The 27204-nt window shown below is 35.9% G+C and overlaps 1 protein-coding gene across 8 annotated transcripts; it reads left to right on the forward strand.

The window, feature by feature from the left end:
• Positions 1 to 1653: 1653 nt before the first annotated feature.
• LOC121203595 (uncharacterized) lies at positions 1654 to 27204 on the forward strand. Of its 8 annotated transcripts, none has more exons than XM_041098359.1 (5): positions 1661 to 2423; positions 2541 to 2603; positions 15111 to 15259; positions 15595 to 16290; positions 26930 to 27204. In XM_041098359.1, the coding sequence occupies exons 1-4, from the start codon at positions 2231 to 2233 to the stop codon at positions 15628 to 15630; spliced, it is 441 nt and encodes a 146-aa protein (XP_040954293.1). In that variant the 5' UTR covers positions 1661 to 2230; the 3' UTR covers positions 15631 to 16290; positions 26930 to 27204. The 8 variants fall into 8 exon arrangements, 5 of the variants coding, with proteins under 5 accessions (XP_040954293.1, XP_040954295.1, XP_040954298.1 ...); XM_041098361.1 differs by having other exon boundaries at positions 15595 to 16116; positions 26930 to 27202; XM_041098364.1 differs by having other exon boundaries at positions 15111 to 15200; positions 15958 to 16290; positions 26930 to 27195.

The following is a 27204-nucleotide window of genomic DNA, read 5'->3' on the forward strand; positions in this document are numbered from 1 at the left end:
TTGAAAACACATTTCATCGCCACCCTACATAGACTTATGGTCAAACCACTTACCCTTAACTCACGTATGAGGGCATGACACGTGGTGTCTTGGAATTGTAGCCTTGACAAAAAATGGGACTTCAACTCTCTCTCCTCTACTCTTTCTCTTCCACCATCTTCATCATCATCTAAAACCTGATATAAGTACCGTCTTTTTCCAGACACCCATTACAGTAACTCTCGTCTTTACCCCATGCGAAGTGAACTACCTAACAATATTGCCATCTCCGTCTTGTCTAAACGCAATATATAATATTTTCTTATATTCATAGCTATCTAAAATTTTAAAAATATATAATTAATCTATTTTGTATCATTTACTATTTTTTATTCATAAATTATTAAATGTCGGCTTATTGCAAAATTAAAAACACAAACAAAATCTAAAAATTTATTACTTAATGATTTAATTGTGACATACTTATTTTAATTAAAGTAATGCACTTTATTTTAAACATTTTGTTCATTTAAAATTCGATTAAATTAAAAAATTACATATTTAAATTATTTTTTATTTAAATAATTCAATAAAAATTATAAATCTAAAGCTTTATTAATTTTAACACAAATCAATGCAATGTAAAATCTATTTTTAAATATTTATTACTTTATTCTTAAATAAAATATTAAATATTATATAATAGTTGAGTACGAGGAGTACTCTTGATGATATTAAGTACTCTAATAATTATATTTTTTTTAATGAACCAATAATTATAATTTTTAATATAATATTTTTATTAATTAGTCTGTAAAGATATTTTTTTATATAATATTACGGGTAACGAATAGAGTAATACGATTTAAATTTGTGCCAAACAAGTATATGAGGGTATTTTGAAAAAGTATATATAAATAAATAAATTAGAAAAATTATTTGATATATCGGAGCTTTTTAGACTTTACAAGCGAGTTAAGAGTTTGACAAATGTATTATAGGGTGTAGTAAAAATATAAAAAAATAATTTCATAAATAAATGTGATATTTGTTATACCCTCATCTCGATTGAAGTGTATAAAATATTTCACTGGTGATGTATCAAATAATTACTCAAAAAATTAAATATTTTAGAAAGTTATTTTAGACTATCTGTTTTACTATGGAGTTCATAAGATTATATAAATAGTAGGGTCAGTCTACTATTTTCCCCCAAAATTCCACCAAATTATTATTTTGGTACTTAAATTTTTTTTCATCATTTTGTACTTAAAATTTTCAATATGTTATTAATTTGCCCGATTGTTAATGGAATTTAAAAAAGGGTGACATGGCTTGCTGAGAGGACATTACCTAAATTTTATTTTTCAATAACAATTTTAAAAAAAGAAAAAAATTCAGAAAAATAACAAAAAATAAGAAAATTTTTCAATTTTTTTTTAAAATAAAAAAATATATAAAAAATCCAAGATTTAAAAAATATTTTTTTTGAATTAATCAACTGGATTATAAGCGCAAACATAAAAACAAATGGAAGTCTTGCTGCTGAGTTAGGTTTTAGTCCAACATCACAGGCCTAAAGAACAATTAAAAGAAACAGGCCTACATCAGAAATGGCCCGAGAATTGAAATGAAAAATAATAAAACAAAACAGAAAAGGAAACCTAATATATTTAAAAGCTCCAGTCGACAGTAACAACTGGCCTCCATAATTTCTAGCGCTTCACATCACCGCCACAGCTGTTTCATTATAGCAGATCTTATGAAATCTTTTACTTTCTGCTACATTTTCAAAAAAGAGACGTTTCATATCTTTTATTCTAATAGTCTTAAGCATTTTTTCTCCATGTCTTTCAGTTTGAAAACTAAGACGTTTCTTCTCCTTTTTTTCATGCTGAGAAACTAAGACGCTTCTTCTTCTTTTCTTTTATGCTAAAAATCGAAGGCGCTTCTTCTTCATTTTACGCCGAACGAAAATTGGGATGCCTCCTTCCAGGTGATGGCCTTCACCCTGTTTTAATGCTTCTTTTGCAACAAAATGGGCGCATATGTTTTCTAACTTTGGGATATAATGAAATCTAAGTTCTTGAAAATGATTATTTATGCTTTGAATATATCGGGTGATTGCTCTGATAATCGATCTGTCGCATTCTGTGTTTTGGCACTTTGTTGTTACCATTCTTGAGTCACCCAATATATCTAGAACATTAAAACCCATAGAAATTCCTAATCTTGTGGCTTGATATCCTGCATGTGCCTCCGCCGTAAACGGAGAGGGGAAACCGGAGTGAAGAACTTACTTGGATGCCAAGACTTTTCCCCCCATATCTCTTACTATCAGCCTCGACGTAGATCTAGAAGACTGTTGGTTAAACGCCGCATCAAAATAAATAGCCACAGTTGCTCTCTGGTCATCTTGTTTAGGTCCCTTGTTTGCTTCCAAGGTTAGAATTTTATCCTCTATTCCTTTTAACTCAGAGATATAACTGAGAATTTGATTATAGATATTCCAGCTTGTTGTGTTTTTTCTTTTGTAGATTAACTTGTTTCTGCTTGTCCAGATTATCCAAAGTCTGCAACAAAAGAGACAACACTGCTTGACGGTCCCTTGACTAAACACCCAGGTAAGCCATCCCCTTATATTTTGAGCATTACTGTTGAGTATCCATGAAAAATTTAAAAACCTCCATATTTTTGTAACACCCCTTACCCGTGTCCGACGCTGGAATAGGGTACGAGGCATTACCGGACTTAATCATACACAAACATGCAAAAACCGGGCTATAAAATTTCTTTTAGATCAAAACTTTAAATACATAACGTCTCATACACGGGCCTACGAAGCCTTAAACATGCATTGAAAGTAGTTAAGGACTAAACCGAGAATCTTAGAAAATTTTGGGAAAGCTTAGAAAAATTTTCCATGACACAAAGTCACATGCCCGTGTGGATACAGGGACACGCCCGTGTGCCCAGGACACGCCCGTATCCTTAGGCCGTGTAACTCTCTAACAATGACGTCAGCGAATAATCTGAACTATACGGCCAAGCCACACGCCCGTCTGTTAAGGTCGTGTTCCCCCACACGGTTAAGACACACGGTCGTGTCTCAGCCTGTGTGGCCAACACTTAGGCTATTTTCCAAGCCGCCTGTGTGGCCAACACTTAGGCTATTTTCCAAGCCTTTATGTTACTCTTAATCCTTCACATCTTTATACCCACCAAGGACACATGTCATGAAATCATTTTAATGATTTAGCATCCATATTAAGACACATTCATGACATTAACATGTTACCATTCATACATTTCACATACTCATATAATATCAAGTCGAGACACAACAATACCTATTCATTAGCCTTGTCATTTAATGACCACTTTTACCAAATTTTCATAATCGCCATCTTATTTCCATATCAAAAATTTAATTCATGGCCATGACCATTTCAATTGGTCATAGAGCATTCATCGTGCACTTAATTCGCAACACCAACCATATATGGCTAACAAGCATAATCACATCATCACATCACAAGCATTAGAACATAACATAGATAGATAAGTTCACAAACCACAATCAATATGAGCCACTCATCATGGCCATATATAAGTAAGCCAATACCTTTGGCTAATCATAATAATAGCTAACATAAAAACTAAGTCCTTATACATACCACTCACACGAAAATGCTAAACAAATATGGGTCAATACTTCGAAGGCAATGGCCTGATAGTGTGATGCTGCTTCTGACGATCTCCAACCCCAAGCTAACCTGTCACCACTAAATAAAAGGAAAGGAAGGGAGTAAGCTTTATAGATTTGTAAGACCGTATGAGAAAAATAAGCAATTTATCAACTTGCTTTTCAAGGTAATACAATCATATTTGCACTTTTATTTATGTTGAGGTCAAACTATTTTCTCGAGTCACAGTTGTTAAATTATTTATATCTAAAGCTACGAAACTTCAAATTAAGTTTCGCCAATTTTTACTTGAAACTAGACTCATTTATATTCTTACGATAAAATTTTTAAAATTTTTGGTCTAGCCAATTAGTACAGTTTATTCCTTTAATTTACCCTTTTTTCGCTGTCTGACAGTTTTGACCCCTCTTCACTAAAAATTTATTATCTCATGATACAGGACTCGGATGACATTCTTGTCTATTTCTCTTGAAAATAGACTCATTAAAAATTCGAAGAATATAAATTATAACCCATAACTATTTTTTGTAAAATTTTCAATGATTTTCTCAAATCAGAACAGGGGATTTTGAAATCATTTTAACTGTCTCACAACAATTTAAATATTTAATAGTATGAAACTCCTTTGCTTACACCATTTCTTCTATGTGAAACTAGACTCATTAAGCTTTAATTTCATATTTTATTCAGTGTCTAAATCAATTTCCACAATTTTTGGTGGATTTTCAAATTCGAACTATTGCTGCTGTCCAAAGCTGTTTTAGTGTAAATTAATGATACTAAGTTTATCACACCTTATTAATTCATTTTCCCCACATTGGTAAACATACATGTTTATACATCATAAGTATAGACCTATAATCATAAGGTCATCACAAAATCATTCTCATAAGCATGACTTACCTATTTACATCCTCACCAAATATGCACCGTAAACTGAAATCATTTCTCATGAGCTTGGCATACATACCTGTGTTACTTAACATGCTCACATTCATTCCTCACTAATGATACAACATGAATTGAGTTCACATATCATCAAGATCATGTAAGTACCTGTACCACTCACAACATAGCCATTATCTCTATCATTGCGACGTAAACCATAAATTTCTTGTTGAACCATTTAGAACACTACAAGATATTCACTAAGCCTCAAATATAGGATAAGATGTCGACGCCATGTCCCAGACATGGTCTTACATTGGCTAGCACATCAAATTAGATGCTATGTCCCAAACAGGTCTTACACTGACTTTCATATATCGAGGCCGATGCCGTGTCCCAGACAGGTCTTACACTGGCTCTCATCTATCGGTGTCGATGCCATATGCCAGATAGGTCTTACACTAACACACAAAAAACTAATGCCATGTCCCAGATAGGTCTTACAATAGCTTGTATATCTCGAGGCCGATGCATGTCCCAGACATGTCTTACATTGGCTCTCATAATGTGGCCGATGCATGTCCCAGACATGCCTTACACTAGCACACATATCACACAATGTCATGGCATGAATAACCAAATCTATTCTTAGTGTTCAACCGGGAGTCTTTATTACATTAATCTCTCAACGTGCATCCTCATATTCACCATCAAAGCAATTTATGCAATATCAATTCAATCACATATCATAACAATGTAGTTGCATTATTAACATACAACTTACTTGTTTCAATGAAATGTCATATTCCATCAACATATAATTAAATACAATCATAACGAAATAGATTTCAAGTAAATTAACAATAGCATGGATAACATGTTTATTTAGTCACACAAACTTACCTCAAATGCAATTTCGGCTAATTATTCTCTTTTATCCTTCACCACGTACTTTCTCGATTTAAGCCTGAATCTCGATTTTTCTTGATCTAACATGATGAAATTCACTCATTTAATCACTAAATAAATTTGGGCAATCAAAATTCACATTTTTGGAAAAATGACCATTTTTCCCCTAGACTTTCACAAAATGACCATTTTACCCATAGGCCCAAAAATTGATTTTTATCGAATTTCCTTATTAGCCAAGCCTAATCGACCATTTATTACTCTTATGACAACCCCAAATTTCCACTATTTCACACAATTACAACGTATTTTATAACTTTTACAAAATGGCCCTTTTAGGTGTTTTCCATGAAAATCACTTTACAAAAGTTGTTTATTTCACAACCATAACTCATTCTTTCATAAAATTTCAGTTAAAAACACATGCTTTCATGGAAAAACCCTAGACTCTCAACCATTTTGCAAAATAGTCCTTTCAATAGCTAGATTAAGCTTTAGGGGTCCCAAAAATGTGAAAATCATCAAGAAAGACCATCAAAATCACTTACTTGAATGAGTGAAGAGTGGCTGCAAATTTCAAGCTTTCAAAACCCTTATTTTTCTAGTATTTTCGGTGGAGAGAATGAAGGTGAAAAGATGATATCACTTTCTCTTTTTTTTTTATTTCTAGTCAAAACAAAATCACCAACTTCACCAACTTTTGACTTTTCGTACTCATCTTTGTCTCTATGGCCGGCCTAGCATTTCTTAAGGGTCCATTTGCTCTTTAAATACCTCAAATTTTGGTTCTCTAGCTATTTAACATATTTATCTAGCAAAACAAAACTTTTGCCCTTTATGCGATTTAGTCATTTTTCTCAATTAAGCTAGCAATCGCTAAAATTATTTCACCAAAATTTTCATGCACTCATATAATCATACTATAACACATAAAATAACATTAAAAATAATTTCTCTGGCCCCGGAATAGTGGTTCCGAAACCACTGTTCTAACTAGGCCCAAAATCGGGCTGTTACAATTTTTATTGTTGTAGGGCACTACAAAAGAACATGATTGTTGTCTTCTTTATTCTGGTGACACCTAGGACACTGATCTTCAACAGCCACTCTTTTCAGCTTGAGATTTGAAAAATTAGGAATATAGTTATTTTCCATACTATAATTTTCACTTTCGAAGGAATGTTTAGATTCCACAGCTTTTTGTAAAAAGCTTTAGTATAGACCTGTATAAAATTACTAGGATTTAGAGTAGTTTCTTGTAATAGCTTATAGGCGCTCCTCACAGAAAAATTCCCAGATGGTTTTCCTCTCCAAACTTGGAAATCATCGTGGACTGACCTCGCCAAAGGGATCTGCATAATCTTTTTAGCAATATCTAGCTAGAAGGTATTGACAATTAATTCAGTCTTCCACTCTCTATTTTCATCATCAATTAAGTCCGACACTAACTCTATATTTTCATTTCTTCTTTGATTCTGAATCTTATCTTCTTCATTACTCGACACCCAAAGGTCTGTCCAAACTGAGATGCGATCCACCTTACCAACCCTCCAACATAAACCTTTCTCCAGAATTCTTTTGGCTGACCAGACACTCTTTCAAATAAGTAAGGGTAAGTTTCTTAAAGAAGCATTTAAAAAATTCGAATTCTGATAATACTTAGCTTTCAAAACTCGGGCTAACGAAGAATTGGGATAATTAATAAAATGTCAACCCTGTTTAGTTAATAGTACGATATTAAATATATCAATTTTTCGAAAACCAAGGCCTCTAACTTTTTTTAACGAACAAATATCATTATGCACACCAATGTATACCCATTTTTCCTCTATGTTTTTACCACCAAAATCTCTCAATTATACCCTCCAAATTGGCACATAAAGACTTAGGAAGTAAAAATCAAGCCATTGAATAAGTTGGAATAGATTGAAGAACAGCTTTAATAAAACCCTCCTTACCCCCTTGAGAAAAGTACTTGATACTCCAATTATCAATTCTTTGCTGTAGTCTATCCTTCAAGTTCTGAAAAGCTACTTTCTTTTTTTTACCCACCAAATTAGGTAAACCTTGATACTGTTCTAGATCATTTGTGCTATGTATTCCGAGCAGTTTAATTGTTATTTTTTTAACCTCCTCCTGCGTATTAGTGCTGAAAAAAAAGTAGACATTGAATAGCTAATACTTTGACCAGAACAGATTTCATATTCATGTAGAATTTGCTTTAATGAACTTGCACCTCTTTCAGTAGCTTCCCCAAGCAAAATGCAGTCATCTGCAAAAAAGTAGATGTGAAATATGTGGACCACTTCTGCTTGCTTTGACTCATCTAATTATTTTTTCTTGAATTTCTAGCCTCATAAGACTAGATAGACCTTCTCCACAAAATAAAAATAAAAATGGGCTCAAAGGATCTCCCTGTCTTAATCCTTTAAAAGGAAAGAAAGTTTCTCCAATATAACCATTCAAGATCACCGAATACGATATTGTTTTAATGCATTTCATTTGTGAAGCAACATTCCAAGTCAAATCCCAATTTCTTCATTATTTCTTCTACGAAATTCCACTCAACTCTGTCGTACACTTTGCCCATATCCAATTTCACCGCCATAAATCCTTTTTTCCCTGACCTCTTTTGTTTTAAAGTATGTAGGAGTTCATAGGCTAGCAAAACATTATCAAAAATCAATCTTCTGGGTGTAAAAGCACTTTTTGTTAAATCAATGCACTTATCTATTACAATTCGGAGACGATTAGCAATAACTTTAGCCATCAATTTATAAAGCACATTGCACAAGCTGATCGGCCTAAATTGAGTTATATTCGAAGGATTTGAAATTTTCAAACTTAACACAATATTAGTTTTGTTGATTGAGCTAATATCTATACCTCCATTTAGTTGATGAAGACAAAATTATGTAACATCTTCCCATATAATTGGCCAACACTTCTGGTAGAATAACGTTGGTAAACCATCCTCTCCTGGTGCTTCTGTAGGGCCTAATTCTGCTAATGCCTTCTAGATCTCTTCCTTCATGTAGCTCCCATTAAGTTTTGAATTATCCTCATAAATATACAATGATTAATTCCTAATAAAATGTGATCATAATTTCCCTTTCTTCCAGCGGAGAACAAGTGTTGGAAGTACGATCTGGCTATTTCTCCCATTTTTTCGATTTCATTCATTTCCCTCCATCATCAAATTACATTTTACGAATAAAATCCCTCTGTCGTTTCTATGTTGCTTGCGAATTTCAGCCAATTAGCTCGTGCCCGTTGTTCCCAGTAACGCTCATCCTTTTCAATCTCAAAATTGAGTTGAATTTTTGTATCAATGAGATCCGCCAAAGTTTCATCATTTCTCTCAACTTTCAGCAATTTAACCAGTTTTAAAGTTAACTCCTCTTTCTTCTCTTTTATGCTATATCGAAACTGATTAGCCCATCTCTTCAAACCTCTCTTAAAAATTTCTAACTTATTCAATAAATCTCCTTCAGAATTTTCTCAGATGTTTCTAACCTCCATAATAAACAACGCTTTTAGAACTCACTATGCTTCAAATTTGAAACTTCTATGAATTTGCTTCTGAACATCCTTTTTTTTTAATAATGAATAATGGACAATGATCTGAAAACGAATGAGGAAGATGCTATAGTTGAAACTCAGGAAATAGAAAGAACCAAACAACAGTTGCGACTCCTCTATGTAAGCGCCCTTGAATATTTGTTTCTGGCAAATTCCCCCTTTCCCAAGTAAACCAATTTCCAGTAAATCCCATATCCATCAGATTGCATTCCTCCAACACCTTACAAAAAGCTTCCATTCGCCTCTCCTCTCGTAGTAAAGCTCTTTTTTTTGAAGCCATACAAGATTTTATTAAAGTTTCCATAAACCATCCATGGAAGCTCCCCAACATTCCCTAATTGTCTTAAAAGATTCCATGCTTCATCTCTCTCTTGGGAATAAGGAGACCCATAAAAACCAGTAAACCTCAATTTGTTTCTTTCATCCACATCTTCTATTATCACATCAATATGTCATTTCGAAAAACTTTGAAGCATTACATTATTATCACCACACCAAGCCAAACATAATCCACCTCTAGATCTATTTGAATCAACATCGATGCCATTGAAAAAACCATAACTTCTTCGAACACGTTCCATCTGACTCCTACTAATTTTTGTCTCTATAAAGAAGACCATTTGGGGATTATATGACTTCAACAAATGCCAAAGTCTACGAACTAATCGTGGATTCCCTAAATCACGGACATTCCAATTTAAGATTTTCATTACACCCGGCCGGCTTGCCTCTTGGCAGCCGCCGATGATAAATGATTAATTTCCCCTATTCTCCTATTCCTTACCGCCAAAGTATTAATCTCTTCATTGGCTGGTAAATCTTCAATCTCCCCCCGCTTCTCTTTTTGCCCTCCTCTCCAATTAACACATCATCTTCTAGATCATGTTCTATTGAGGCATGAAATGACCCACATATGAATTTTCGCCCTTTCCAAGCCTGCTTTGACGAAATTAAATTTTTATTAAAAAATTAAAAATATAATACATTAAAAATACTAAAAACACTAAAATAAATGTTTCCCAATAAATTGAAAATAAATTTTAAAAATATTTATACTTAAATAACACTAAGATATGTGTAACTTAACAAGAAAATGTCCCTAAAATAGAACAAAATTAAAAATAAAACAAGAGTTATACAATATTCAAATAATAACAACAAAATAATAGTAATATAATAATGAAATTGCAGTAAAACAACAAGAAAATAGTAAAAAAACAATAAGAAAACATTAGTTCCTTTTTCTTTTTTGTAAATTCGGGTAGGATCAAGCCTAGGACAAAAAAATTTACCCAAGGCTCAACCCGTTTTCTAAACGGGCCTCTTTTTTTTTGTCCAAACCCATTTTTCAGGCCTATATTTTTTTCTAAACCCTCTCACTTTTTAGACAGGGAGACTTGGCCCATGGATAAGTCTAGCCCATAGTATAATATATTTTTAAATATTTTGAATCCAATAATCGAATTTAAAATTATCAATATAACACAAAACAAAACAACCAATATCACACTTTTTAAAATTTTATATTTTCATTCCATATTTTAAAGCTTTTCATATTTTTCTGATTTAAAAAAAAGAAAAGAGTTTTATGAATTCTTTTGATAATTTTTGTAATTTGGCTCTTTTTTATCTTTATGTATTTTTTAAACGGAATTTTTTTAAATTTCTGGAAATTTTATATAACTTTAATTTTATTTTCTGATTTGTTAATATTTTTGAGATTTTCTAAATTTGTTAGAAAATTTTTGTATTCATCTCTTTTTTGTGTTTTATGTATTTTTTAAAAAATAAAAATAAATATTTTTTAAATATTGGGATTTTTATATAATTAAATATATACCTTTTTGTTTTTAAAAAACTTTTGAGAATTTTTTGATTTTACTTTTTTAAATTTATTTCTAAAAAATAAAGTATAGGTGACTTGGTGCGCTCTCAACGTGTCACGTCACTAGGGGCAAAGCCAAAAAAATTTTTAGGGAGGGGCTAAAGTTAAATTGTAATTTTTAGAATAGTAAAAATGTAATTTCACCATTTGAATAACCTGTATTTTTATAATTTTTAGAAGATTAAATCAAATTTGTATTATTTTTAGGGGGTCAAACCGTAATTTTACCTTTATTAGTTTAAAATTTTAAAAATTTTAAAGGGCTTAAATATAAAATTTTTCATTTTAGAGGAGCCGGACCCTGCAGCCCCAGATACACCCCCTACAAGTCACTTTTTTTTAACACCATTAACGGCCAGGGAAAACTGATAATGGATTGGAATAGATAAAAAAAATTATTTAGGTACCAAAGTGATAAATGGGTTCAAATTTGGGGCAAATGGTATATTAACCCTAGATGATATATATATAAAAGAAGAAGCACGTTGATTCATGATGACACAGAGAAGAGTGCTATTCATAATGGAGTTTGTGTGCAGTTCTATCTGTACCTTGCATCTAAGATGTCCACGTTTGCATTATGCAAACATCCGTTTTGCTCCTCCTCTTTCACTTCTCCTTTCATTTTCTTTCTATTGTTTTAAATAAAAATGATCTTCCAAAGAAGACACTGCTGCAAACCTAGAAACCTTATTCCTTGTTCATGTTATAATTGGTATTGGTATGTTGATTCCTTCTTCCTATTGTAAAATTTTTATCATTTAGTCTCTACTTGATCGGGAGGGAGCATTGAAGTATGTCGGTTTTCTAATGGAAAGTTCTAACTTTTTCTTTTTGTTAAAAGGTCTGAATGACTCAATCTGTCACCCTCTGCTCTTTTGGACTTCTTTGTTTTGCATTCAACTTATTACTGTTGTTGTTTTCTGATATTTGTTGAAGTTTTTGAATTAGGGTTTTGCAGAATTGGTAGTGGGGGTATTAAAAAGATAAATACCAGAGCCAGAAGGAAAAGTCCCATTGAAGCAAGAAGAAGTAAATTACTAATCATAGTTAACATGCAAGAACATTGACAGGGCATTTTGCATACCTCTGGGAGCTTTACCTCGTCTACCACCGTATCTTCCTGCTCCTGTTAGTAGTTTACCATGCCATTGGCTCCGTCTGATCGAATAGCTCTTTTTGACACGTTTCAAACTGGAATTCTAATATTGGTTTCTGGTTTTGTAGACGTTGAAGCTTTTAGCTAAAGTTTCAGTACTCAAAGAGGAGGTCGTTCGGCTCGAAGAGCGGGTCATACACTTTAGGCAGGACTTGTATCGAGAAGTTGTCTGTAAATCATTGTTGAAATGGAAAATGGAGAATTCAGCTGATTGAGAGAGCCTTGTCTGGATAATAGTACTAAATCTCAGCTGTCTACAACGTCAACTCGAAATACATGAATGGCAAGGCATTCGAGATCGTTTTCGGGTAAGCCCTTTTGTGGTTTTTAATTCCTCATCTTATGGCATTATCATTTGATGCATATTGGTATCGAAGTAGGCCGTCTTTCAAGGAAAGCTAGTAGTACCTACTGCAGGCTAATATACCAAAGGCTATCTCATGTGGCCCATAGGAGGCCTTAGTTTTCTGAATCAATTTTGTCATTTAATCAATGAGCGGCATGTTAAGGAGCCGTTGCGTAGGCTAGCTCCTGCTCTATCATCTGGTTATGACCTGTTTGGACGCCATTGAATAGCAAATACTAATTGAAGTTTTGAATTAAATTCGAGCAGTCCAATATCAGTCCTTCACATTTATCCACCACGGCTTGGTAATACATCAGCATTTAGTGATGCAACATTCAAACCCAACTAGTCTTATTCTTCTCTGCCCAAAAGAAGTATATATATACTATAGGTTGAAATACACCATAAGTCCTATGCCCTTAACAAATTTAGAATTTAGTTTTTATTTTATTTTTAGGATTTTAGTCTCTCTACTTTTCAGATTTCAAAATGCAAGGCCAATTATTAATGTCGTAACCATTTTTGAAAAACGGGAATCGATTTGGATTTTGAAAATGAACACAAAAGACGGGAGTCGCCATCGATCCTTTTTAACTAGGTGTGATCGGGTCACCTCGTTAAAGTGGTTGTTTTTAATAAATAACTTGATTTATTTAAACAACAATTTTGGTCTACGCAAATCAAGAAAATAGGTTCGGGAGTCGGTTACGCACGAGGAAGGATTAGCACCCTCGATACGCCCAAAATTGGTACCTAGTTGATTAATTAGTGTCTTAGTGTCGAAGAATGAAAACTTGGAAGACTTTTGAAATACGATCCCTCTTTATAAAGAAAATGCTTAAATATTAAAGATCTTCTCGTCTCAAATATGAAATGTCATATCCAGTGAGTTAGGACACATCTTGAATTTTCGAGAGCGAGCTTGCCTTTTGTAAAATCTGTGTATTTTAAAGGGTATTCGATTATTTAGAGTGAACGAGAGAAATCGAAACCCAGTAAGTTAGGGCACGTTTTCTCAAATTTTCAAACACCGAATATTGCCTTTATTCCAAAACAAATTCTTATTTCGAGATGACAAAATGTCATACCCAGTAAGTTAGGGCACAACACTTCGCATCTTCGAGAATAAGTATTTTCAAAACTCGTATAATGATTTAAAAAGAATATATTCCGTTATTTAGGTTAAATGAGAAAAGTCGAAACCCAGTAAGTTAGGGCACGATTATCTCGAATTACCTAATACAGGATATTGCTTTTATGAAAGAATTGTTTGAATATATTGAGTGACAAAATATAACGTGATTTATAAAAGTAAATTTTGGTATTAATAATAATGTATAATAATGAGCGTGACGATATCAAAATAATAATGTGAGCAATTACATAAAAATGAAATAATAGCAAGCCTAGTAATGTGTAAATATAGACAAACGCATGAGGAAAATAAAACCATCGAATAAAAATGCATATAACATGACAAAAGAAAAATGGCAATGATGACGAAAACAATAATAATAGCAATAGTATAAAACGATAATAATACATATGGTATTGAAATTTATATAATAATGGAAACAAAACAAACAAAACAAACAAAAAAATATATGATATATTAAAAATATACGGGATATATATATATGAAATGAGTACATAATAGTCATAAAAATATACATAATAGAATGTACAAACAATATGATATTTACAATGTATATGTACATAATATATATGATATGTATAATATTAATATACATGTGCATAATATGGAGTATTATATATATATATTAGAAGGATGTATGTATGATATACAAATGCATTAACAAAACAATAATACCAAAAATTAATAATAATATATAAATGTAGACGTATATGTATAGGTTAAAAATATATACACATATAATAATACATACACTAACATTATTATTAAATATAGTGGGGGCAAAAATAGATATAACATATACGCGTATAGTATGGTATTTAAATGCGTATACATGAAATATATATTGGGAATAATAATAATATATAAACATATAAAATATATATATATAAGTGTTAAATGGAAAGTAAAAAGATTACTAAATAATAGTATAAACATGATAATAATAACAATGAGAATAATAAATAAAATGATAAATAATATTTAGAAAATAAAAAAAGGGCAAAAATAATATAAAAAACGTATTAAATATGAAAAAGGGACTGAATTCGAAACAAAATGAAGATTCGGGGCCGATTAAAAAATAATAAAGGAGAAATGGACTAATTTGAAAACGCGCGTGACTGCGGAGGGCCAAAAGGGAAATTTTCCCGAGCCCTTAAAATGCATCACTGAAGGGAGGGTCAAATCGCAATATGCGACAAACTTCTGGGTTAATTTAAAATAAATAAGAACTTGATTGCAAAATGTACAAAAAGCGGAAGGACTGCGCAAGCAATTAGACCATGCTTGCAAAAACACGCGGATCCTTCGGGCAGACGGGTCGGGTCGTGGATCGGGTCGCTAAACGACGTCGTTTTGGGTGCTGAATGCACGCCCCAAAACGATGTCGTACCGGGGGCCTTTAAAAGTCAAGTTTTTTTTTAAAACTTCATTTTTCATTCCTTTCAGCAAAAAAAAAAAGGGCTGAAAACCTCTCTCCCTCTCTCCTTTCTCTGCAGCGAGCCCAGAAACCGGCGAAGAGCCGACCGTCCGCCGCCGTGTCATCCGCCGTGCCGGCCACCGTACGCGGTCGCTGAAAATCACTCCAGGTATGATTTTTTTTATATTTTTTTGCTGTATTTTACACGGTGGCCGGAAATCACTCCAGGTATGATTTTTTTTATATATTTTTTGCTATATTTTAGTGCTTATGAATATGTATGTATATATTATTTTTAGTGTAAATCAAACGAAAAAAATATTTAGAAAATAGATCCGAAAGAGAATAGTTAAACCTTGCATTGCGCTTCTTTGAACTCCGTTCGATTTTTCGTTGCGACTTTATGCCTATGTTTTCGATCTGTTTTTGTTTTTTGGTCTAATGTTGCTGATTATTTTTACTGAAAAATGCCCGAGTGACTACATGGTTTTTGGATTTGGCTTTTAAATAGCCATTACATTTCTTTGTTTTGCTTTATGTCACTTCCCGTTTAATGCTTGCAGGAGCGCAACTTGGACGACGGTGGGGCGGTGCTGTAGGCGTCGGTGGATGGGACAGGGGTCAGAGGCTGAACGGCTAGGGTTTTAGATTTTCTTTCATTTTTCTTTTTCTATTTTGTGTTTGGGCCATGTGGGTTTAGTGGGTTTTGGGTAGGTTATTTGTGTTGGGTTTGGGATTCTGTTAGGTTTAGTGGGTTGTTTAGTGGGTATTTAGGGGTTAGTGGGTTTTATTTGGGCCCCAAAATTGGGCTGTACAGCTGCCCCTCTTTGCTTGTTGTCGTGTAATGAGAACAAAGCAAAGACTTAAGAAAGACCAATTTTGCCCGGTCGCTGAGTCTTGACTTCTTTGGTGCTCTTATTCTTCAGGTAGCTTCATTCCAATCTACTGCGGCTCGTCACTTTACTCCGCTCCATTGCAACTTCGGAGAAACAAGACTTGTGATTTGTAGTCTCAATCTGTTCCTTCGCAACTTCAAGGAGATAAGATTCGCTAGCTTCAGTCTACTCCACTGCAGTTTCAAGGAGGTGAGACATGTGACTTCAATCTACTCCGTTGAAACTTCAAGGAGATCTGTTGTGGCTTCTAACCTCTCTAGTGCCATTTCAAGGAGAAGAGATTTGTAATTTCTAGCCCGTTACCCTACGGTTTAGGGGGTTAAGGCTCACCGTTTTTTATCTGCTCCACTACTGCTTAGGGAGGTAAGATCTATAAATTCAGCCTGTTACCTTACTGCTTAGGGGTTTAAGGCTCTTTTACCTTCGATCTATTTCTCTGCTACTGAGGGAGATAAGATCTGCAATTCTGTCTGTTACCCTACTCCTTAGGGGTTTAAGACCTATCGCATTCGATCTGTTTCCCCATTGCTTAGGGTGATAAGATTTTCAAAATTCAGCTTGTTACCCTACTGCTTAGGGGTTAAAGCTCGACCTATTTCCCTATTGCTTAGGGGTTTAGATCTGTAAATTCAACCTGTTACCCTACTGCTTAGGGGTTTAAGGTTTGAAAATTTGGCTTGTTACCCTATTGCTTAGGGGGTTGAAGCCCATCACTTTCGATCTGTTTCCCTATTGCTTAGGGGGTAAGATCTGTAAATCTTCAGTCTACTCCACTGCGACTTCAGGGAGATGAGACTTGCTGGATTCGATCTGTTCCACTGCAACTTCAGGGAGACAAGATCCGTAATTTTCAGCCTATTACCCTACTGCTTAGGGGGGCTAAGGTCTGTAAATTTAACCTGTTACCCTACTGCTTAGGGGTTTAAGGTTTGGTGAATTCACTGATTCTAGGGACATGACCTGTAGAATCAGCTCCATGTATTTATGCTTATGCCAAAGAATTAGGATGCTATGATTAAAGTGAATCAAATGCTCCTAATTAGATACATTATGAATGATCTATGAATGTATGAATGCAGCATGTTGTGAGCGTGAATCCTTGTTTAGGCTGCCATTACTCTTTGTTCATCAAGGTTCCTTCACTGAAATGGTACCCTGTCTTTTTGTTCAGCTCCAATTTGAACAGAAGACCTGAAGAGGTAGTCCCAATTTAAACTCTTTCTTCTCAGATGTTTCCGATCTTTGAGTTTAGTTAGTTCTAAAAAAATAGTCCTGTTTCATGTTCCTGTACTATTTAGAAACTTTCAGAGTAATATACAGAACTCTTTTTGCGAAAATGGCTTTAGTCCATTAATCCATCATTTCAATGCAAAATGCTTGAAAAAGATCATAACAATGACAAAACTGAAATTTATCAGAAACAACATTTGAAGGGAATAGATTAATCACAGTCAACAAACATTGCTGGAATACAAAATGAATAAAAGGGAATAGGTGCCCCAAATATCGCAGCGTGAGTTTTTCTGTACTGACTTCTTGAGGACTCCTTTTTTGCCCAATATGTGTTTAGGGGATCTAGAGTACTCTTGCAGATGTCCTAAGATGTAACATCTCTCATCCTTGTTAATTTAGGTACCATAAGACCATCACATGCCCCACCTTTGATCAAAATTTGAATCGCCCTTTACAGGTTTTCAATTCAAAATCCTTTTGGTCTCAAGGTGCTCTTTGCGAGTTTTCACCTTGGCCTCTCTTTTTTTTTAGGCGAAGTATTTCTTAACCGAATCCGAATTCACGGGATTGGATAAAGTCTTGCCATCCATTTCAGCCAATATCAATGCTCCGCCAGAAAAGGCTTTCTTCACCACATAAGGCCCTTCCCAATTTGGCATCCATTTTCCTCTGAAGTCCTTTTATATAGGCAGGATCTTTTTCAGTACTAGATCTCCTTCGTGGAACTCTCTGGGACGAACCTTTTTGTTGTAAGCTCGCACCATTCACTTTTGGTACATCTGACCATGGCGAATAGCCCGTAGCCTCTTTTCTTCAATCAAATTCAACTGATCGTATCGGGACTGGATCCATTCTGCTTCATCCAACTTTACTTCTGACAAAACTCTGAGGGAAGGAATCTCGACCTCAATAGGTAAAACTACCTCAATCCCATAAACTAATGAGAAAAGCGTTGCCCCAGTAGAAGTTCTGATAGACGTTCGATAAGCATAGAGGGCGAATGGTAGCTTCTCATGCCAATCTTTATAAGTTTCTGTCATCTTTCCTACAATCTTCTTGATGTTCTTATTGGCTGCTTCGACTGCACCTTTCATCTTCGGGCGATACGGTGACGAGTTGTGATGTCTGATCTTGAACTAACTGCAGATATCCGCTATCGTGCTGTTGTTCAAATTCAATGCGTTGTCAGATATGATCCTTTTCGGCATTCCATATCGACAGATGATTTCCTTTTTCAGGAACTTGCTAACTGCTGATTTAGTGACATTGGCATATGAAGCGGCCTCCACCCATTTGGTGAAATAATCGATGACCACAAAGATGAAACGATGCCCATTTGAAGCTTTTGGTGAAATTGGCCCAATCACATCCATGCCCCACATCGAAAAAGGCCATCGCGAAGTCATGACATGCAGAGGTGAGGGAGGTAAATTAATCTTGTCTCCATAGATTTTGCACTTATGACATCTTTTGGCGTAGTTAATATAGTCTCCTTCCATGGTGGACCAATAATAACCGAACCTCATAATTTGCCTGGCCATTGTAAAACCATTAGCATGTGTCCCACAGACGCCCTCATGGACTTCTTCCAAGATTTTCTTAGCTTCAATGGCGTCTACACATCTTAATAGTACCTGATCCTTCCTTCTTTTGTACAGGATCTCCCCATCTAAGACATAGTCACTGGCCAGTCTTCTCAACATTCTTTTGTCGTTCTTAGTAGCTTGGTCGGGGTCCTCGCGATTCTTCACATATCGTAGGATATCATGGTACCAAGAGCGATCATCATTTTCCTCTTCTTCTTTGAGGTTGTAACAATGAGCCGGGGCCTCGTAAATGCTCATTTGGATTGGTTTCACATCCTCTGGTTGGTTCACCTTAATCATAGAAGCTAAAGTTGCTAGGGCGTCAGCCATCTGATTTTCTTCTCGTGGGAGGTAGTAGAAGATAATATAATCAAACTCTTTAATTAACTCAAGGATCAACCTCCGGTAATTGATCAATTTGGGGTCTCTTGTCTCCCATTCACCTTTGAGTTGATAAATCACTAGGGCAGAATCTCCATATACCTCTAACACCTTGATTTTACATTCTATGGCCGCACGTATTCCCATGATGCATGCTTCGTATTCTGCCATATTGTTCGTGCAGTCAAAATTCAATTTACTAGTGAATGGATAATGATCTCCGTTCGGGGACACCAAAATTGCCCTGATTCCGTTACCCATGGCATTTGATGCTCCGTCAAAGTTTAGCTTCCAAAGGTGACCTTGAGGGTCTTCTTCAGTGGTTGCTATGCACATTAGATCTTCATTTGGGAAATCAGAGTTCAGAGGCTCGTAGTCCTCTAGGGCTCTGCTGGCTAAGAAATCTGCTATCGCACTCCCTTTTACGACCTTCTGGTTCACATAGACTATATCGAATTCAGAAAGTAGAATTTACCATCGGGCCATTCTCCCGTTCAAGGCAGTCGACTCCATCAAGTACTTTAGAGGATCCATTTTAGAGATCAGCCAAGTTGTATGGTACAACATGTACTGTCTCAGTCTTCGGGTTGTCCAAATCAAGGCACAGCACAACTTTTCAATGAACGAGTATCTCGTCTCACACTCAGTAAACTTTTTACTGAGGTAATATATCGCTCTTTCTTTCCTTCCCGATTCATCGTGTTGGCCAAGCACGCATCCCATAGAATTTTCAAATACCGTCAAATACAGTATCAGTGGCTTATCTGGATTAGGTGGTGTCAACACTGGGGCATTAGACAAATATTGCTTAACTTTTTCGAAGGTCTTCTGGCATTCCTCATCCCAACCACCAGGGTTGTGTTTCTTAAGGAGACGGAATATGGGGTCACATTTCTCGGTTAGTTGTGAAATAAACCAAGCGATGTAATTTAGTCTTCTTAGGAATCCTCGAACTTCCTTCTGAGTGCGTGGTGGAGGTAACTCTTGTATGGCTTTGACTTTGTCTGGGTCAATCTCAATCCCTTTTCCACTGACCACGAATCCTAGCAGTTTTCCTGACCTGACTCCGAAGGTACATTTTACGGGATTGAGTTTCAACTGGAATTTTCTCAACCTCAAAAATAATTTCCTCAAGACTTGCACATGCTCTTCTTCTGTCTGAGATTTGGCAATCATGTCGTCGACATAGACTTTAATTTCTTTATGCATCATATCATGAAATAGGGTTACCATGGCTCTCTGATATGTTGCTCCTGGATTTTTCAATCCGAATGGCATTATTTTGTAGCAAAAGGTTCCCCACATGGTCACAAATGTGGTTTTATTCATGTCTTCAGGATGCATCTTGATCTGATTGTACCCCGAGAAACCATCAATGAAGGAGAAGAGTGAGTAACCTGCCGTGTTGTCCACTAAGGTGTCGATATGAGGCAACGGGAAATTATCTTTCGGGCTGGCCTTGTTTAAGTCTCTGTAGTCTACACACATCCGTACCTTTCCATCTTTTTTAGGGACGGGGACGATGTTGGCTACCCATTCCGAGTACTTAACTACTTGTAAGAAACCAGCATCAAATTGCTTCTTGACTCCTCTTTTATCTTCAACAGAACATCGGGCCGCATCCTTCGAAGCTTTGCTGAACTGGCTTGCATTCTTCTTTGATGGGGAGTCTGTGTACCACAATGTCAGTACTTAGCCCAGGCATATCTTGATATGACCATGCAAAGACATCTTTAAACTCTTGGAGTAACTCAATAAGGTCCCGCTTTGTCTCTGTGGTGATGCAAGCTCCGATCTTTACTTCTCTCCTTTCTAGTTCATCTCCCAAGTTTACGACTTCTACGGTCTCTTTGCGGGGTAGAATCTGTTTCTCCTCGTGTTCTACCATTCTTAACAAATCAGGGGATAAGTTACAGTCTCCATCATCCGCAAAGTCTTGGGATCCCTCCAGACACATATCTCGCTCAAAAGGAGATTCTGAATTAGTAGCAACGTCACTCGCATCATTGATATCTGGAGACCTGTTGTAGGTGTGAAGGAAGATGCAAAGAACAAGAGAATCTAAGAACAATGATATGTTTGGTATGATCATGAATGAAAGAATAAAAGAATATTTGTACGGAATAAGTCAAAAGGATGCATTTCATTGAAATAACGATTTCGAACATAAGCCTATTTCACAAAATGACACTTGTTACTCCTAGGCCTAGAGCAATAAGTGTGTTTTGGACATTACTCTGAGTTAGTTCTAAAGACTACAGGAATCTCTTCTGCAGTCCAATTATTCAGAACACTTCCCGGCTCATAGGGGCGAATGCTTGACAAATTCTCTACCCCCGTCCCTTCTTCATATGTGGCGTTGATGTCCAAACTCTCCATCATTCCTTCCAAGATTTCCTTTCCCGACGTCTTTCGCTCGGAGTGAATGACCCCTCCAGACACAAAAGTCTTCGATATATGGGGGAAGATCATTGGTTCCCATTCGATTTCTCCTCCGCTCAATCGCACTCTCCTTCTTTCTTACTCTTCTCAAGTTCTTTCTTTCTTTGTTTCATGTCCGGCTTAAACCCTAACCCAAAACGGTCTTGTTTGTCCTTCATCCTTGGTACATTAATCCTTCCCTGGAGGTATCTCCCGAGTCCTTCCGGGTAGAGCCCCCTTTCCAACAGTTAACCGTAGTCCCATTCTTGTAGTCTTAGATAACCTAGGCATTGGAATCTTATTTCCTTCGATGATGAACGTCGCGTTCACAAACTCCAAAGATCGAAAAGAGCACTCGATCGCTTCATCATTTGTCTCCAGATATGGGGCATCACTGGTTATTGCAGCGATGATGTCCTCTTCAGCATTGATTGTTACTAACCAACCTTCGGTCACTAATTTCAACTTTTGATGCAGCGATGAAGGGACTGCCCCCACTGAGTGTATCCATGGCCTCCCCAATAGGCAATTGTACGAAGGCTTAATGTCCATGACCAAGAGATCTACCTCGTATGTGCTCGGCCCGATTAAGAGGGGTACTTCAATTCTCCCCATTACCCTCCTTTTCGTGCCATCAAATGCTCTCACTACACTTTGGCATGTCTTCATATGGGAACTATCCACTGGCAACCTACTCAGCGTAGATAGGGGTAGGACATTCAGTGCAGACCCATTGTCAATCAATACCCCCGGTAACGTGTACCCTTTACAGCGAGTCATGATATGCAAAGCTTTAGTTGATCCTCGGCCCCCTGGCGGTACCTCATCGTCATTGAAGAATATGAAGTTGTCGGCATTTATATTGTTGACTAAGCGGTCTAGTTTGTTTACAGAGATATCGTTAGCAACATAAGTTTCATTCAGCACCTTCATCAATGCGCTGCGATGAGTTTCGAAACTTAAAAGTAAGGCCAGTACCGATATACGCGCTGGCTGTTTGTGCAACTGTTCTACGACACTATATTCGCTATGCTTTAGGAATTTTAAGAATTCCTTGGCTTCTTTTTCAGTCACTGATTCATTAACAGTTGGTTCATGCCCCGCCGGCTTCTCTTTCTTTTGCTCAATTGCTAATGATTTTTCTTTAACCTGCTCGACTTTTGTATTTGGGGTATAACGCCTTCCGCTGCACGTATAAAAACCTTCGTCTTGAACTTCCTCTGATGCATTAATCGGGGTCTCCTCTCCCAGGAATGTCACATTGCAGCTATAGTTCCACGGTACCCTTTTGCTATCTTTATAAGGAAAAGCAACGGGCTTTTGGATCACGACCTTTGGCGCAACTCGTGCCCCAGCTTCATTCATTCTCGAACGTGATATGATAACCACTGGGTGGTTGACTTTGTGAACATCCTTCATCGACCCCTCTTCGGAGGCACACACATCTGTTTCTCCTGGGCTCCCGACATATTTGAAGAATTCCAGCTCCTTATTATCCATCAATCCTTGTATTAAAGCCCTGAATTGGCTGCATTTTTTGATCTCGTGATCCTCTTGATTGTGGAACTCACAATAATTCTTCGCTTCTCGAGGCCTGACCCTCAAATTCTGTGCTATCAAACCTCTTTCTACCATTTTCTTCCATACTTCTTTCAACGGGGTATTCACTTTTGCAATATTCATCTTAATTTCTTTCCCCGAACTCTCAATTATCGCATTTATTCCCTTATCCCCATGGTTAGGTAATGGATTCTCTGCACTGGATGTATCATCAAATTTCACAATCCCTATGTTGATGAGTCTCTCAACCAATTTTTTTAAAGTGGTACAGTTTTCTATCGAGTGTCCTGTGGCTCCCGCATGGTATTCGCATTGGGCATTTGCGTCATACCATTTGGGGTATGGAGGTTGCATTGGCTTTAGATAGAAGGGAGACACGACATGTGTATCAAATAAACTCTGGTATAACTCCTTGTACGTCATTGGAATGGGCGTAAATTGAAGTTTCTCCCTATTTTGTTTTGTGTTGGGCTCTTGTCTGGGTGGGCCCTGCTGTCCAGTAGTTGTCGACCTTGGTTGGCTTACGGTGATCGATTTCGAATATGAGCTCACATTATTCACCTCGTGCTCTTTCTTTCTCGGCGCTGACCTCTTAGCGTTTTCCCCAGCCTCTATTTTCCCACATCTTATGGCATTTTCTATCATTTCTCCAGACATTACTATGTCCGAAAAACTCTTGGTTGCGCTACCCAGCATGTGGTTAATAAAAGGTGCCTTCAGGGTATTGATGAAGAGCATAGTGGTTTCCTTTTCCAACAGAGGGGGTTGGACCTGTGTGGCCACTTCTCTCCATCACTGGGCGTACTGCCTAAAGCTCTCATTATGCTTCTTCTCTATATTCTGTAAAGTGATTCTATCAGGGGCTATGTCTGCCACATGACCGTACTGCTTCATGAAGACTTGTGCTAAATCTTTCCATGAACTGATCTGGGTGCGACTCAGCTAGTTGTACCATCTAGAAGCGGCCCCAACCAGACTTTCTTGGAAGCAGTGAATTAATAGCTGGTCATTGTTGACATGGCCCGCCATTCGTCTGCAGAACATAGTGATGTGAGCTTCGGGACAACTAGTCCCGTTGTATTTCTCAAATTCCGGAGTTTTGAACTTGGGTTTTGAACTAGATAAATTAGCTGAGTTATACATTTTCGATATTGTGAGATTACACGGGGTGCCTTTGTTTATTTTGTCAGATAGAGATACAAGATTCACTTCGTGGTTTTGGAATAAATTACAAGAGACTTTGGGTACAAAATTACACTTCAGTACTGCTTTTCACCCGCAGACGAATGGTCAATCCAAGCAAATTATTCAGATTCTCGAGGATATGTTGAGATGTTGCATTCTTGAGTTTGATGGTACTTGGGAACAGTATTTTTCATTGATTGAATTTACTTATAATAATAGTTTTCAATCGAGCATTAAAATGGCACCGTACGAAGCCTTATATGGTAGAAAATATCGTACACCATTGTATTGGTTAGATCTTAGTGAAAATAAGATATACAGGATCGACTTGATTAAAAAGACTGAACAAAAAGTAAAAAAAATCCGAGAAAGTCCGAAAGTAGCTTCTGATCGTCAGAAATCAAATGTAGATTTGAAACGAAAAGATATTGAATTTAAGATCGGCGAAAAAGTGTTTCTAAAAGTATCCCCGTGTAAGAAAACACTCCGACTCAACAAATAGGCAAATTGAGTCTGAGGTTCATTGGACCGTTTGAGATTATTGAGCGGATCGGACCAGTTGCATAAAGATTTCTATTGCCACCTGAGCTAGAAAATATCAACAATGTATTTCATGTATCGATGCTTTGACGATAAAGATCTAATCCTTCACATGCAATTACTCCATCCGAAATAGAAATTCAGTCCGATATGACATATGAAGAAGAACCGATCTGTATCTTAGCTCACGAGATTAAAGAATTGAGAAATAAGAAAATTTCATTAGTAAAAGTAATGTGGAATTGGCACGGTGTTGAAGAAGCTACATGGGAGCCCGAAGATGTTATGAGACGGCAATATCTTACACTATTCAATGGTAAGATTTTCGAGGATGAAAATCCCTAAGGGCGGAGAGTTGTAACATCCCGGTTTAGACCCTAGTTGGAATACTATTTTCGGGACCACAAATTTGAGTTAGAAAAATATTTTTAATATTATTTTATATGCTTATAATATGTGAATTGATATCTGTAAAAGTTTCGTGTGAAATTTTGTTCGTTTGTGTGCTTAATTTAGAAAAAGGACCTCACCGCATAAAATGTAAAAGTGGCTAGCTATTTGTTGAAAGTACTTAAGTGCTATGTCTTGTTAAAGGAGACGTCCTGATGATGTTATTAGACCATAACTAAGGTTAATGGACATTAATAACCATCCATTAAATGTTTTAAATGGTTATAAATAAGGTTAATATGGTAATTAGCATATTATGTTAATATAATTAAAACAAAACATTAAATGGGCCAATATGTTCATCATTTAGCCGAAATTGAAGAAAGAAAAATAGGGTTCCAAGCCTTCAAACATTCGGCACTTATTTTGGCTAATTAGGTATATGTTTTTTTATCCATTTTTGATAATTTCTACATTTTTGTGATCGTTGCTTTGTGTTTTATCAAGCCCATGCCTCAATTTTTGAATTTGATTATGATTTTAAGATGTGCCACTGTTGATAAAGTGAGTTTTATGAAGTTTGATGATAGAAAATGAAAGATATGTGTTAGATTACTATGTTTTGTATTGGGATTTTTGATGAATTTGAGAATTTTGGACTAAATTTTGAAAATGTGAAATTGAGGGGTTAAAATGTGAAATAAATGAAATAATTGGGCTTATATGAACGAAAGGAGAATTCGGCTAGGCATGTGTGAAATGAAATTATGCATATTAGGTGATGTTATGAAATAGGGACTAAAATGTTAAAATGTGAAAATGTGATGGCTAATTTATAAAATGCCCTAAATATGTGCTTATGGATTAATTTGAATAAATATGAGATTGAATAAGTCAAATTTGAATGTGTTTAGATCAAGATCCAAAGAAAACGAAATTAGATCGAGGAAAGTCGAAAGTCGTTGAATAGTCCTTCATTTCCGTACGAGTGAAGTCTATATACAAATAAATGTGTTTGAATTGATTTATTAATGTTTATATGATATTGAATTGTGACGAATGGTTATAGAAGTTGAATATGTGAAATTGAGAAAGTTTCGATAACATAACGAAGTCCGAAAGCCTCGTACGAACCATAGGAATATTTAGGATACATATGTCATGACATAAGATTTTCGATATGTGATTTCGTGTAAGACTACGTCTGGGACGTTGGCATCGATTTGAGATTTATGTGTAAGACCATGTTTGGGACATCGGCATCGTATTTGATTTCGAGTAAGACCCTATCTGGGACAGTGGCATCGATATCTGATTACATGTAAGACCACGTCTAGGACGTTGGCATTATACGAGCTTTCCGCGTATCCTATTTAATTTGTACAGTTCAACGGGCATTCTGGGAAATACATGATTGCATGAATGAATAACCGATTCAGGTATGTAGAGATGTGTTCAACATTTCTTAATGAGAAGTAAGTATATGTGCAAGAGATGATATATGATATAAGTATGAGAAATTATGCTATATGTGCAATGAATTGGAAATATGTGAGATGTATATGAACTATGTGTTTTGTGATAGTATTTGGTTATGGAGTATATGTATTTTATGATGCTTACATGCTTAAAATGATAAGTTGATTTGTATATGGCTTACTAAGCTTTTGAAAGCTTACTCTATGTGTGTTTGCACTGTGTTTTAGATATCGAAGGTACTAAAGGCTCGGGGATCGTCAAGGATCATCACCACACTATCGAACTCTACTTTGGTACCTTTTGAAAGTGTAAATATTTAAGTATGGCATGTATAGTCTAGTTAAGTTGAGATATGTTTTTGAGTTATGAATATTTAGCCATGTAATAAGGCTTGGTTTTGGTTGTGTTTATGAATGAATTTTGAGTATAAACTATGTGATGCAATATTTCCAATATGATGTGTTCATGGGTGGCCAAAAAGAATTGGTCAATTTGGTAAGAT

The sequence above is a fragment of the Gossypium hirsutum genome, chromosome A03 (genome assembly GCF_007990345.1).
Source record: "Gossypium hirsutum isolate 1008001.06 chromosome A03, Gossypium_hirsutum_v2.1, whole genome shotgun sequence".
Lineage (NCBI taxonomy): Eukaryota > Viridiplantae > Streptophyta > Magnoliopsida > Malvales > Malvaceae > Gossypium > Gossypium hirsutum.

Excerpts from the sequence above, each read along its gene's own strand:
- LOC121203595 (XM_041098359.1), top strand. The coding sequence starts at position 2,231 with ATGTGCCTCCGCCGTAAACGGAGAGGGGAAACCGGAGTGAAGAACTTA. Across the intron at positions 2,604-15,110 it reads TCCCTTGACTAAACACCCAG|CGAGCCCAGAAACCGGCGAA; the intron begins GTAAGCCATCCC and ends CTTTCTCTGCAG. Across the intron at positions 15,260-15,594 it reads GTGGCCGGAAATCACTCCAG|GAGCGCAACTTGGACGACGG; the intron begins GTATGATTTTTT and ends TAATGCTTGCAG.